A 13,519-nucleotide genomic window follows, 5' to 3' on the forward strand; every position below is an offset into this window, starting at 1 on the left:
TAATTGAAGGTTATTGGGCAATATACTATTTACTGGCTAGGAAATTGATGACTGACATCCCGATATGTATTGGATTACAAGCGAATTTTGCACGATGCAGTCTCTCGAAGCAAAAGCGATTATACGAGAAAGGCTTGTCTACATGCCATCTAACGGACAATAATCCACAATTTTCATTATGAGATTCTATACATTTATTGGGAGTCGAGACATAGATGTATAACTTACATATAAATAAATTCGAAAGTATCAAGTACAAAGTTTGTATATAAAAAGACCACATTATTAACGATCACCAAACAACCAAAACCCCGAGGTTTTCTAACAAATGTCTGAAGATGGATACATAGACCGACACTAGACTAATTGATAGCAATATCTAAAGTGAGCCGCATATATTCAAAAATCCCCTTCGAAAATATCTAATAGCATGAGTTCAGCTGCATACGGGTTATCTGCTGGAACCTATAAAACAAATATGAGAAAAAAATGTTAAAATCATTCTATTCATTCCAGAGGTTTTTGGTTACTGGACGTATTTATCACTGACCTCGTGGCCTGAGTTCAGAATCCAGTACATAGACAGTTTATCATAGCGTCTGACGAAAGCTACAGGATTTGGAGTTTTCATCAACGGTTTTCTGGGTGTATTCAAGAAATTCGTAATGTTCGACCATTTCAAGGTACTCATCCATTTTTCTGTGCCTGTTCATCCATCAAGTTATCACATTTATATAGAAAACCATAATATTAACGATGGACACCTTAAAAATCTGTTTCACTTAAGTTAAGTGATTTAGTCAATATAAGAAAGAAAGAAATCTCCGAAGCTGCAGAGAAGTAATCTATCAAAAACTTCGGCGAAACAGATTATTACTAGTTGTTGTTCGCTACTAGTGTGGCTAGTCAATATATGGCTCAAAATTTATTTCAAGCAATCATGTTGCAGTCGCCAAACATACATTCAAATAAAAAGTTTTACTAAATTCACTTACCGAGGCAGGTTATGACAAAATCGAGTTGTCCGTTGTAAACGGTGACATTTACGTTTGTGTTATTCAGTAGGTATTCCACTGAAAACAAAGCGTAGCATTAAAGTGAAAAACCAACAATAAGATTTAAAAAACTAGGAGAATCTGACGATTCGACGCGAATCTATAAGCCATTTTGTAGTTTTTAGTTTAGCAAAAGAGGCAATTATAGTAAAGAATCGATCAAGTACACATCGTCACTTCGTGGGCTCTTCCCAAGCTTCATTAATGGGTCGTCAATTCAACCAACAGTCGTACGATTTTCAAGAATAGATACCTTCGCCATCTACCGGTATCATGGTATCGCTGATACTGAGTGCCAGATTTACAAACATTGTAGCTTCTGAAATATAAACAAGATGAATACCAATCTTTGGCCCAAAAATGACCTCACGAAACCATCCCCTTTTTACCTACCGTTCCAGATTCCTGCTTGGTCCGGAATCTTCAACAAATGCTTGATCTTGTCGTTCATGAGTCTTCGCAAGGTTGGATACGTTTCTAAAATAGATATTTCACAGTGAATTCTGATAGGCATTGAAGAATATTTATCGAAAATATTTTCATAAGCCACCTGTGAATAACATTTACTTTGTAAACATTACAAGGTGGCGTAATAGGATCAGATCCATTACGTACTTGTCCGTGAATCCCATGTTAGAATGTTGTACGCATCCATACCCGGGGGGTAACTTCCGAAAATAGGTGCGGTCAAATTTGACGCTAATTCCATCTCCCCATTATCATAAGCGGTTTTCACTTTCTGAAAATCTTCGGCAATGAACTGCTTTTGTTTTGCATCAATAATCGACTGCAAATGAACGGTTTAACGATTTTAAAGATAAAATGATGAAGCACGTCTTAATCCAGAGTTGATGCTTAACATTTCTGACTTACGGTTGCGTGAAGGAAATCGCCATACGTCGAAAACGTATCGATGAGTTTAGCCGCTGGTCCTCCGAGCACTATTTCAACTAGATTACAATTCAAAACCCCCTTCTCAATCGCCTTCAATGATGAAAGAAGATGCTCGACATCATTAAAAGGCCGGTTTGATCGATATCTTTTTCACTTCGTTTCATTCTTCACTGATTCCAGAGATATGAACGAAATGAAAAAGTTAAATTGGAAAAAAATAGGGAATGTTAAGGAAACATGGCGTTTGGAAACTGTAAAAGGGCTTATTGATCATGAAACTATATGAAAACGTAAGCGTTGTGCGGAAAAACCTCGGCATATCAAAATATGCGATACTTGCCAGATGCATAGCTTTTGCTAGGAGAGGTACAACTTTACCACCATATGATTCCCCGAAAAGATACACAGGGACTGTCTGAAAGTGTGTATTGTTCGCAAAAAACTGTTTCAGCAGGACGAGTAGATCATCCACCATGTCGCTTGTCGTTTGCGCCAGAAGGCCGTTGTGGTTGACGTAGCTGAAGCCCGTTCCAGCCGGTTGATCGGTGAACAAAATATTCGCGTAGTTCACCTAGAAAAAAAATATCACGATTCTTCATACAAAACCATTTCAAACCTTATTCATTAATCAACTGTTGAACTGTTGCGATACTCAACCCAGGATGTTTTACGTTTACGCAAATGCATGTCGTACGGCCCGATTTCCACAAAGTTGCCAATACCTATACCGGATTCCCCGGGGCCTCCCTGTAAAACAAATATAAAACATCATTCAAGGCCGAGTAACCTTTAGGAAAACCGTTTTACCTAATTCTTAGTTAAGTTCACCATATTTGAATATAGAATATTGAGATATTCTTAAGCAATTGAACATTTTTAGGTTCTCTTCTTTTTGTGGTGGAAAATGATGCACCAAAACAGACGTCCCTGAATAGCGTTCATCTCACCTGGACCCATATTATCAAGGGTTGTTTATCGGCTGGACCGGACTTGGAAGTGCTATCATAGAGCCACCAAAATAGGAACGCACCCGGGCGAACTTCGGAGTAACCCCATTTAGAGTTCTTGATGGCCTCGCTCGCCGAAACCGGTTCATTCGTTTGGAAACACAAATGAGGTTTCAATACTGAAATGAAGGCACGAGCTGAAAATCATTTATTTCTTAGTGTGATATCATAACAAAACCGTGGTGGAATCCTTGGTGTTCGCACTTCTAAACCAACAAGGCGATATAAATTTGATTTGTATCGTAGAACGATTTGATTTTTCTGAAGAATGGCTATATATTCGTTTCTCGTTACCTAAAAAGTATAAACAAAGTGCAACAACGACAAATATCAATATGCTGAGGACAAGACCCGCAAAGAAACTGCAACAGCAACGCCACGGGCTCGACTTTTTGTATCTTGTTCTAACGTCGATATCTTCACCTTGACCATCATTTTGAGACCCTCTTCCATCGCCCTGATATGCCAGATTATCAAATGCCCTGCCCTAAAAACGTACGTGTAGTTTACAACATTACAAACATCAATCGATCACTTAGAATATTTTGCTCAATCGAAAAAAAAGTTATTTTTTCAATAATCTACTCTGAAACGAAAATCCGACTTACCATGTTGCCTATATAGATTTATGTGTCTTGAGAATTGAATAGAAAATTACTAGTTTGTCTTTTATGAATTATTTGCGACATTTATAGCCTACACGATCCCTCGAGGTATTTCATTACGTTCGCAAACTAAAAACCGGTTTCCTTTTATCTGCTTGATCCTGTAACATTACCATGCATTACCAAATCGTTGGGCGAACGGTGAAATGCTATATTAATTGAACTTTCAATTCGGGGCCGATTATGACTTAGTCTTATTGTAAAACGTGGATGTACTTATTGGCATATTCTCTCCCGAGGAACGATGACCCAGTTCTGTAAGGGGCGTTTCCGCTAGTATATCCGGCATGAACCATACCTAGGTGGTCCATAACAACCCCGGCTCAGAAGCAACGTCCGACAAGTAAAACAAAAAAAAAACTAATTGGATGAGATAACTTTATTCATCCTGACGGTATAAATTATACATATATATAATAAAGATATTTATTTTATTATCTATCTTTATTTTGTTTGCACTGAAACCCATAACAGGTGTTAGAGGGACAACACACAATTCACAGAGTTAATAACATGAATCCGAATACGAATACGAATATTTATTACACTCCAACAATTTCCATGGTATATGGAGGAGAAACAATATTTACAATTATTTACAAAACGGGAAATAAAAGTGTTTTAAAACACAACAAACGTTATATACAACGTACTATTTACAAGTGCTAAATTCTAACAAATAAAACCCACAGTTACTTCTGTAAAAATAGTTTATTGCCGCTTACAGTTTCGAGGGTCAAACTAAACCTCGTCATCAGAGGAACAAAAAAAACACAAAAAATGCCTCATGCAGTTATGCTGCTATTTTAATTCGTATAAACGTTTAATAGATTTAATCAAGGCGATAAATGTATACATGCACGACCTTATCGATAGTTAATCAAATCATTAAGATTTATATCTATGAATGATATATACCTGAAGAGAGTTCGTAACTTGGGCACTCTACTCACGGGGAGGCTATTACTGTTATTTTATTCCCGCATGTGATATCATTTGCCGATAAGCAGCAATAACAGTAGATCGAATTGCAGTCTGAAAATTTAAAAAGAAACATATATTTAGGTCATGTATAAAAATATTTGGTCATCGATTACAAATAAAAGGTAAACATTATTAAAGATGTTGCTGAATACTTACATTTTAGCAGATGAAGATTACGAAGCCAAGGATCAGATTTAAATTTCGACCAGTAAGATTCTGCATTCTGACAGTTGAACCTAGTCCGGGATTCACGACGCAATGATTGGGAAACGCGAAGGCCGTTCACGTTTTATAAAGTCCGAAAATCATAGAACCATGAACTGATAATGGTGTCAGCTCTTCCATATTCTACTCATTTATCTGCACAGACTGAGAACTTATCTAACTTGTCTAATCCAAAAAACATCGCAAAATACAATTTCGAAAACAAGATTTGAAAATGGACGAAGACTATCAAAATTTTTATTTATCTATTAAGCAAACAAGAATTTGCGCAACACAAAACATAAAACATATAAATTATAATTTCTATAAGAAAACATAAAACAGCAATAATGATTTATTTCTTAATAACTCTTAAAAGCTAGGATTAATTCATTCTTTATTATAATCATCTGCAACTACAGGTTTTTTTGTGGTACATATTTAGATCAAAAGAAACGCAAATAAACAAATATGAATAGAATAAGAGACATGATGGTCGAGGCCGGTTTTAAGGATCTAGCATTGTTACATCTGTCCGCGTAATCGCAACATGATCCGCTCACCCAGTTTGATGCCAATGATTTCGCAGCAACCTCCGCCTCACATATCATCTTGTTACCAGTGCCGCAGCCCCTTGAAATGACCTCCTTGCCGCCAACCTTGCGAATATTGATCTACAAATTTAGAAAAACATTCGATGCAGTCATTTTCACTGATTTCCAATAAAGAGAGTTTCAATTTCAATATCAATTTATTTCATAAGAAAGCATGTTGTAAGAATATTTGCAAACAGAACAAAAATAAACTTAAGAAGGTTTATTAAGAATGATTTCGAGAGAGAGTGCGTTACGTTTCCGTATGTATGCATCTATTGGTCTCGTATTTACCTGACAGGAGAGTTGCAGGGCATTGCACGTCACTGTGTCAGACGCTAACACCGTTATCTGATTTCCACACGCGATATCTGTATCCGATGAACATTTGTAGCATACAGTTCCATTCGAATCTGAAAATTCGACAGTAAAATTACGATTAAGATTTCCGATAGTCACAATTATGCTCAGTAATTAAACAAGGCTTTTTCTATTTTTACCTTGCACAAACGAACAGAAGATGAAAATTAACGCTAAGAAAATATTCTGCATGATTCTCGCCTTAACCAACTCGCAAATACGACTGATCACTGATACCTTTTACGCAACCACGATATCTATATATCTATGTTAACAATGAGAATCTCGAACTATTTACTTGCGTTTTACTTTCATATCAAATATTCTCGTGGATAGCTTGACCTCATTTATCGTACTAAGTATTTGCGCTAATTCCAGGTATTGTAAAAACCTCGTACACGGTATGTTCAATAAGTTCATGTTTTAGTCTTTGAAAAATCCTTTATTCCCGTGTCTACGCAGTATCGGGGAGTTTTCTACTTGGCAAGCGAAAGTAGACACTCCTTTTGTTAAATTCCTAGACAAATCTAGACGTGGAATGATCAATCATTGAGAAATAAAAAATTTCAACTTGTTTCAAAAATGTTTTTTATTGAATGTTTTTCTTTTCTATTCTTGCACTATTCCAAAGAGCTGCCTTTATTCCAAGAGAAACCACCGCCCCACGATACAAACGACACGTATATATGATAAATCCTCACGAAAGTTCTCACGATTTTGCAGACGATACGTAATTATCAATTCACATTAAAGGCCACGAAAATTCTAGCTTACTTTTTCCTCTGCGTTATTATGGGCGGTAACTGGTACGAAAATATTTAACACGAAATAACAGCTAATAGCAATAAATAAGCGGACAATCTATGGGTTAGTGACCAAAATTATTTGCTTTTGGTTATTCTATTTGGATTGAGGCTCAATCTTGAATGAAAATATCGTAATAGACATCATTACCATCTATCACCAAAGCAGCAGTTATGTAATTACAGTCAGATATAATAAGTGTAATATATGATCCGCTAATAGAATAAGCCACGAATTTTCCTACGTATCTGTCATCTGATATTTAGGAATTGCAGGACAAAGTACCAGGCTCGTGTAAGCTTAATGATCGCCTTTATCTAAGAAAATGTATGATGTCTTTATTTCTCGAAACAAAAAATTGTTCGCTTTCAGGATGATTCCTACATTGATAGCGTTCATTGCTGCGGCATTTGGAGTCTGTAATGCTTTCTATATAGAAAAGCGTGATGATGTTGGAGCCGAATGTGGCTGTCTTCCACGTCAATTTGGTGGCAACTATGAATTCCGCTTTTTGGACTTCGGTCGCGAGAATCATCCCAACAAGGATTTGACGACTTTCATCCTCGAAGGACGGTATGTACTATCAAAGTATTGTTATTCAAGAGATCGAGAGGTTAAAAAAATCATTTATTATTTTCCTGCTATTATTCCTAATCTATTTTACTATCCGTTTTAACTAAATTGCTTTACGTTCCGATCATTTGGAATCTGTCAGTTCACCATGCTCAATCCAAAATAGATGGTTCTCCATGCCAGTTTACTCAATGGTCATATCTATAGGTCTATCATAGATATTATATTTTCTGAGCGACCAGAGCATGGCCGCTCAGAAATGCGGCCATGCTCTGGTCGCAATAAACAATATGATGTAAATCACATAATACCAAGGATCTATGAAGTTATTTCAAGTTTGCAAATATTGATAATTTTGAATTGGCCGATAACCAGTCAGGCCCCGATGTATTGATGACGTAGAGCACATCTCAAAAATAACTATTAGAATTTATCAGAAATGAAATAAGAGTTATGAAATATATTTACTTACAAAGTAAGCGCCTAAGTTTACAATTGTGATTTTTAATTTTCGAACGCCAATATGGGTACTATATACGAGGTATCAATGTATGTAAACATGTACCGGTTTGTACGGCATCTAACAACCGCACAAGACACCGGTAAGTCACAAGGTCCAATTACCATACTCTTTATACGTATATCGTAAGACAATCAGTTATCGGATATGAATTATGTTTTATAGATTATGAACGTATCTAAGCGTTTTCTCCAAAATTAATAAATTAATGTATCAATATTATGTAGATCAACTTAATCTTTTGACAAGGGATCAGGGGCAACGAATTCCCAATTTTTCGGATGTTCCAATACTAGGTTTATTTCAGATTTGATAAACGTATATTCCATTTTTTTTATACAAATTTCTGTTCGTTTAGAATCGTGATAAATATGGACGAATTGAAATACTACGTGACGATAGCGAACAGGAAAAGAGCAGCTGGGTTTGAAGGCAAGGATGAATATGGTTGGTATGGACCATTGAACTATGCCTTGATGGGTGACCTTACCAAAGTAAGTACAACGTTTCAGTGTTTCAAAATTTCAAAGTTTATTTTCCTCCTTATTTTACAGAAAAAAAAATTTGAGCACTGCCTAGTCTATCCTACAATGAATATTACATAACACATGGTGGCCAGAAGATGGCAAAAAAACAAAACAAAATTATTTCGCAGGAGTTTTTGCATAAGTACATTCATTAATATTGATCTGATACAATCACGCTTTTAAAAAATATTTATGAATCGCTATCAAAAAAGAGGAATATAGTGCATTGGGAGTATATTTGGTGAGTATTTCAGGGGGTAGTGTTATAACAGTTTATTTGTTTATAAAGTATAACGGGCAAGCCGTTTCTCGTACTTTGCCGTGTTAAAAAGTGCCTGAAGTGCGTATTGCCTTGATCGCCTGTAGTAGAACGCTGGTAAGTATTTATGTCTTAAATTTTGAAAAAAGTAACATTCTAAATTAGAATGGAACTCGTCACCGACGAGGTTCATAATGCACTTATTTCCACGTTCATCCCTAGGGATATTATGGAAACGACCGGTCTCAATAATAGGTAGTTAGTGGTTCGAGCATTAGAATTTACATAGCATTATACAAATAAATACTAAGTAACAATGCGGCATAAGTAGAGGTTTGTAATTTATATAATATTCAATTGTCACATCTTTACGTACAGAATAAGCTATCGATGAAAACAGGAAGTCATTGTATGAACGCACATTATGAAACGACCTTTCTTCGCGGGAAAAAAGTAGGGAAAAAACTTGATAGCATTCGCTGTTACGCAAGTGAGTAAAAATGATATAGCTCCATGCGCGATAAGGATGGGAACAGTAATTTGTAATGATTTTGATATTTTAGGAAATACAGACAGTTCTACCGTGTCGAACGGAACGGACGATTCTGGAAAGGGAATGACATTCGTGATACGTGAAACGTTGAGTGAATTGAATTTGACCTACTCACTACCAGACTGCCATTTGAACGAAATTTCTGGAATAAAACTTGTACCACGTAGAGGTAAAAAAAGAAAAAAAATATCGGCTCACGCGGATAAGTATATGCACTTTTTAACGTCCATGCTTTCTACTATGAGGTGAGGCAGTGTATCCTAAGTTTGACATTAAGATTGACAAATTGGATGCAAAAGAACTTGACGGGGTAAAATTATGTGATAAACCGATGAAAGAAATAACCACACACGTAAGTTCAACAAACAATGAGAAAATGTGTTCGTCCTCGTCGAATCGCTGAATACTTTTGAGTTTCTCTGGTTTTCTCTTTCAGCAAATACCATCGCTCTTCCCCTATCCATTCAACACAGAGCTCGTCTGAAGTAGACAGATATGAACTCAGAATAAAAAGCGATCAAACTTGTATTGATTATGCTTAACTGACTATGTATTACAATAAACTGAATTATAAGTATTTATTGCTATTCTGTATTTCGTGTATACCTTTATTACCAATGAAACACTCTGCCGAGCTGTGAGGATAAACCTCATTTTCTAACAGTAAATAATCAATTCTAAAAAATATTACTTAAGCTAATAGTTTATTCGACTTTTCAACTATAACCTAAAAATGATCATCTTCAGGAATACTGAATTGAAGCACAATTTTGAATACGTATATTCAAAAGATTGCCTTTTTTAAAAACGGGTAAACATTCATGAATATAAATGAACTATTTCTGATGAGATTATATCGGTAATTTTTGCAATTCATTCAATTCTAAATTCCATTAGTGCATTAGCTTTTGCGCTATCTTCATTCATCATTTAAGAACCTAAATGTAGACGAGGCGTGGAATTCACGCTATTTGGAATATCATTACTTTAAGTATTTCATTTCAAATCCCGCCGTCGTCGACGCCAGTCAGAAAACATGTTCGCTATCGTCACAGTTCTCGGCATCTTATTTCGAATAGCGACGCTTTGTTCGTCGAAGAAGATTTATAGCGGTAAGTTCATATCGATTCATTGTTTCTTCGACTCATTAATATTGTAAAATCCTCATTCACTGTTGTTGTCTGTCATAATTTCAACGATATTTTGGATGCTGTTTTAGGTGCTTCGACGAATGTGTCCAGTTGTTATAACGATGGCAGCTGGTGTTCCGAAACCGAATCCTGTTATCTAATGGGAACATGTTGTCCGAGTTATGAAACTAGTGAAAATAAGTCAATCGTGATAAGCGGGGATGAGAAATTGGAAAACGGTCGGTTTTCCTACTACGTCAGTTGCGTCAATTTCGACGTGCCATATTTTGAAATGTATGCCAAAGGACGTGACGATCTTTGGGCAGTATCGATGTGTCCGCTGCAGTACCGCGATAACTCAATCCGTCAACTTTGCCAAAATCCTTCTAATATAGATGACAATTCACAACTCTCCGACCTAATCCAATATACACCAGTCATTTACAGAAAAATTCTTTTTCGTAACTATTATTGCTTCAGTTGTCATATAGACGCCGTTCCGAATGATTTCGAATTGAAACAAGTCCAAATTGAGTTCGTCCATCCAGAATTTCCACGGCCAGAAGATAGTTCCGCCGTCAACATCAAACTGTTCCCACGATTGAAAAATCTGTATGACGTAATCTTTAAATGGGACAGGTTACTGACGACGAAGTGTTTTAACGCGGATTTTCATCGACAGATTACGAGGTGTCCGAATCAGACGGATTCGTTATGTCATCAATACGTGGAAACAGTGAGCCATACACGACTCAACATCATATTCAGGAACTACCACTGCGCTGTTTGCCACGGTTTCAACCTCGAAGAACTCGCCTGTCATCAGTCGTACGGCGCAACTTTCATGCGTGTATTCGCTAAATTATCGATCTTGTTTGATCTATCAAAACCAGATGTAACTGTAGCGCAACTGCGCCAATATGGGACATTAGTGGATTCATCGCTAGGGTGTAAAGTCCCGGGTATGATCTACAATACAATCACCAAAATGTGTCAAAATCGTTCTGACTTCGAGGAAATGTTTCCAGAATCGCATCTATATCGACAGGTCTACGTAAATTTGCGATTGCAGCATATATCTAAAACCATATACGCTCATTTTTTCGACAAGCTGAAAAATACGTTTAGCGTCTTCACGGGAGATTTTAATGCTAATATTTCCATCGTGACAAACTGGTGCAACCAATCGACGTGTTTACACGTGATCAGTTTCTCGCTGAAAGTTTTCACCGATTTGACCGAGAGTCAAATACACGACAAAATAACGATCTCCGCCGAAACACCGAATTCGGAACACGATATTTTCAAAATCGTACAACTAACAGTCGCAAATTTTGAAAACCACCAACCGCAAAAAGATTGCGTCAAAAAACGATTCCCAGAACAAAACATATCATGGACGATACAGCATGGAATTCAGTATATTCGACTAATTGATGAATCAAATAAGAATGCGACAGACATGCGATCTAGATGGTTACCAGTTCGACTTGATTCCGGGGTTCATATCAAATACATTCAACGAAATGGAAGAAAACGAAAAGAAATCTTCGTTTGCAAACGAGAGTTTTGTAAAAACGAAAGGATTTTCAGTCGTTCATTTGTGACCAATTCTATAAGTGGTTTGAGCTTAGTAATTCCAGACGAATTAGATCTAACTCTAAGTAGAGACCAGGTGAGATTGATGGGTAATATCTCGGTCGTCTGTCTGGACGAGTTTCTAGAACGTCATTTCGCTGAATCTACGAACATCGAAGGTATTATAACTGTAGTCACGTGTTCCTTGTCCCTAGCAGGACTAACGTCGCTTCTACTGACCTATTTTTTATTCTCAGCTTTGCGGACAGTTCCCGGTTTGACGCTGATGCATCTGTCCGCTTCGCTATTCCTCGTCGTACTTATTTTCAACGCAATCATATCACGGGAATTTCTGACGCATTATTGGATGCTCTGTAATATCCTCGGTATTTCTACTCATTATCTTTGGTTCGTCGTTTTTTCTTGGACCACGGTGATCAGTTACGATACGTTCCACGCGTTCAGCAATTCAACAGTCGCCGAGAACTCGCAGAAGCTCCTAAGATATCGCTATTATTGTTTATTCGCGTGGTTATTCCCGCTTTTCCCCATATTCGTATTCACCGCAATAACCTTCGCGTTACCCGACACTGGATTCAAATACGCCGACCAACGAAAGAGAATTTGTTGGATCTCGAATCATCAGCAACTTGTGTTTACATTTCTGTCTCCGATTTTAATTCTATGTTTAATTAATTTGATCTACTATGTGTTAACTCTGCGGGCTATATTCAAGGCGAAGAAAGCCGCCAGTTCGGCTCGATCCAATCACGATAAAAGTTATCTATTCATCGTCAAACTTTCATTGATAATGGGTCTGACGTGGTGTCTCGGTTTATTGGTATCGATGTTCGATTCTGAAATACTTCGTATTTTTTATACGACGTTCAACGGGTCCCAGGGATTCCTCATTTTTATTTGCTTCGTGTTGAGACCGAAAGTTTTTCGCTTGTATCGGCGACTTTTTGAAAAGTGTTGCAAATACAACGGTGTCAAGTAATATTGTAATAATAGTAAATAGACCAGATCGATATTAAACAAAAAATTCAGTAAACAATATCCCAATAAATTGATTTAGATTTTGAAGTATCTTTCTCTTTTTCCGGGCGTGAAAATTTGGTATATTCAAAAGAGGTTCGTCTTCAACAAGGCTTTGGGTGGTTGTTAATAAAGGATCGATGGTTCAGTGTCTCGCCAAACAACGCGAAGTAAAATGTTACACTATATAAACATTTAATTGATTGAAAATTGACTCGATTTTGTTCAGTGTCAACTTTTAATGAAACAGTCGTTTATAAGAACGACCTGATACCCCGAGCGTTATCTATTACTGGTACATACACGCAGTGAACGTGGAGTATAAGGCGACATGTTGCCTACGCGACTGTTATCAATGTTTTCGACGCGCATCACTGTGTCATAGTTAAAAAATAAACACAGATAATCGCGCTCCCGGAGGTGATATGGTGAGAAATAGATATTTTTTCAGTCTTTTTGTATCCACGAAAAATATTTCGTTCGTTTTTATATTCAAATTTTTCAAAGATCTACCTTTATTTCAAGAGAAACCACCACATTATCACGATATAAACGATATACATGTATGATAAATGCTAACGAGAGGTTCTCACGATTTTGCAGACGACACGTTATTATCAGTTCACATTTTAGGCCACGGAATGACTTACTTTTTCCTCTGCGTTATCATGGGCGACGAGTGGGACGAAACATTACCAGGAAATAACTGATAATTACAATAGAGTGGGTAATCTTACGGGTTAGTGGTTAGAATTATTAGCTTTTGGTTATTTTA

General features: G+C 36.8%; 3 protein-coding genes across 3 annotated transcripts; 1 reads left to right on the forward strand and 2 right to left on the reverse strand.

Annotated features, from left to right (window-relative positions):
- Positions 1 to 212: 212 nt before the first annotated feature.
- Positions 213 to 1,526, reverse strand: LOC141904644 (retinoid-inducible serine carboxypeptidase-like). Its single transcript, XM_074793277.1, has 5 exons — positions 1,449 to 1,526; positions 1,309 to 1,374; positions 996 to 1,073; positions 551 to 705; positions 213 to 465 (listed from the first exon to the last, which is right to left on the reverse strand). Exons 1-5 carry the CDS (start codon positions 1,504 to 1,506, stop codon positions 400 to 402), a joined length of 423 nt encoding a protein of 140 aa, XP_074649378.1. The 5' UTR covers positions 1,507 to 1,526; the 3' UTR covers positions 213 to 399.
- A 3,560-nt stretch (positions 1,527 to 5,086) lies between these two features.
- Positions 5,087 to 6,134, reverse strand: LOC141904221 (uncharacterized). The gene is made up of 3 exons (XM_074792782.1): positions 5,903 to 6,134; positions 5,697 to 5,815; positions 5,087 to 5,483 (listed from the first exon to the last, which is right to left on the reverse strand). Exons 1-3 carry the CDS (start codon positions 5,952 to 5,954, stop codon positions 5,256 to 5,258), a joined length of 399 nt encoding a protein of 132 aa, XP_074648883.1. The 5' UTR covers positions 5,955 to 6,134; the 3' UTR covers positions 5,087 to 5,255.
- A 660-nt stretch (positions 6,135 to 6,794) lies between these two features.
- Positions 6,795 to 9,575, forward strand: LOC141904077 (uncharacterized). The gene is made up of 7 exons (XM_074792527.1): positions 6,795 to 6,860; positions 6,939 to 7,139; positions 8,018 to 8,153; positions 8,824 to 8,935; positions 9,009 to 9,167; positions 9,244 to 9,350; positions 9,435 to 9,575. Exons 2-7 carry the CDS (start codon positions 6,940 to 6,942, stop codon positions 9,480 to 9,482), a joined length of 762 nt encoding a protein of 253 aa, XP_074648628.1. The 5' UTR covers positions 6,795 to 6,860; position 6,939; the 3' UTR covers positions 9,483 to 9,575.
- The last annotated feature ends 3,944 nt before the right edge of the window (positions 9,576 to 13,519 follow it).

Source organism: Tubulanus polymorphus, chromosome 4 (genome assembly GCF_964204645.1).
Source record: "Tubulanus polymorphus chromosome 4, tnTubPoly1.2, whole genome shotgun sequence".
Lineage (NCBI taxonomy): Eukaryota > Metazoa > Nemertea > Palaeonemertea > Tubulaniformes > Tubulanidae > Tubulanus > Tubulanus polymorphus.

What these genes read in the sequence shown, in the direction of transcription:
- LOC141904644 (XM_074793277.1), bottom strand. Translation starts at nt 1,506, where the DNA reads ATGAACGACAAGATCAAGCATTTGTTGAAGATTCCGGACCAAGCAGGA. An exon ending in CCAAGCAGGAATCTGGAACG is followed by an intron (nt 1,375 to 1,448) that starts GTAGGTAAAAAG and finishes TTTATATTTCAG; the next exon opens with AAGCTACAATGTTTGTAAAT. An exon ending in TTTTGTCATAACCTGCCTCG is followed by an intron (nt 706 to 995) that starts GTAAGTGAATTT and finishes ATGGATGAACAG; the next exon opens with GCACAGAAAAATGGATGAGT.
- LOC141904221 (XM_074792782.1), bottom strand. Translation starts at nt 5,954, where the DNA reads ATGCAGAATATTTTCTTAGCGTTAATTTTCATCTTCTGTTCGTTTGTG. An exon ending in CTTCTGTTCGTTTGTGCAAG is followed by an intron (nt 5,816 to 5,902) that starts GTAAAAATAGAA and finishes TCGAATTTTCAG; the next exon opens with ATTCGAATGGAACTGTATGC. An exon ending in CCCTGCAACTCTCCTGTCAG is followed by an intron (nt 5,484 to 5,696) that starts GTAAATACGAGA and finishes CTAAATTTGTAG; the next exon opens with ATCAATATTCGCAAGGTTGG.
- LOC141904077 (XM_074792527.1), top strand. Translation starts at nt 6,940, where the DNA reads ATGATTCCTACATTGATAGCGTTCATTGCTGCGGCATTTGGAGTCTGT. An exon ending in ACTTTCATCCTCGAAGGACG is followed by an intron (nt 7,140 to 8,017) that starts GTATGTACTATC and finishes CTGTTCGTTTAG; the next exon opens with AATCGTGATAAATATGGACG. An exon ending in AAAACTTGTACCACGTAGAG is followed by an intron (nt 9,168 to 9,243) that starts GTAAAAAAAGAA and finishes TTCTACTATGAG; the next exon opens with GTGAGGCAGTGTATCCTAAG.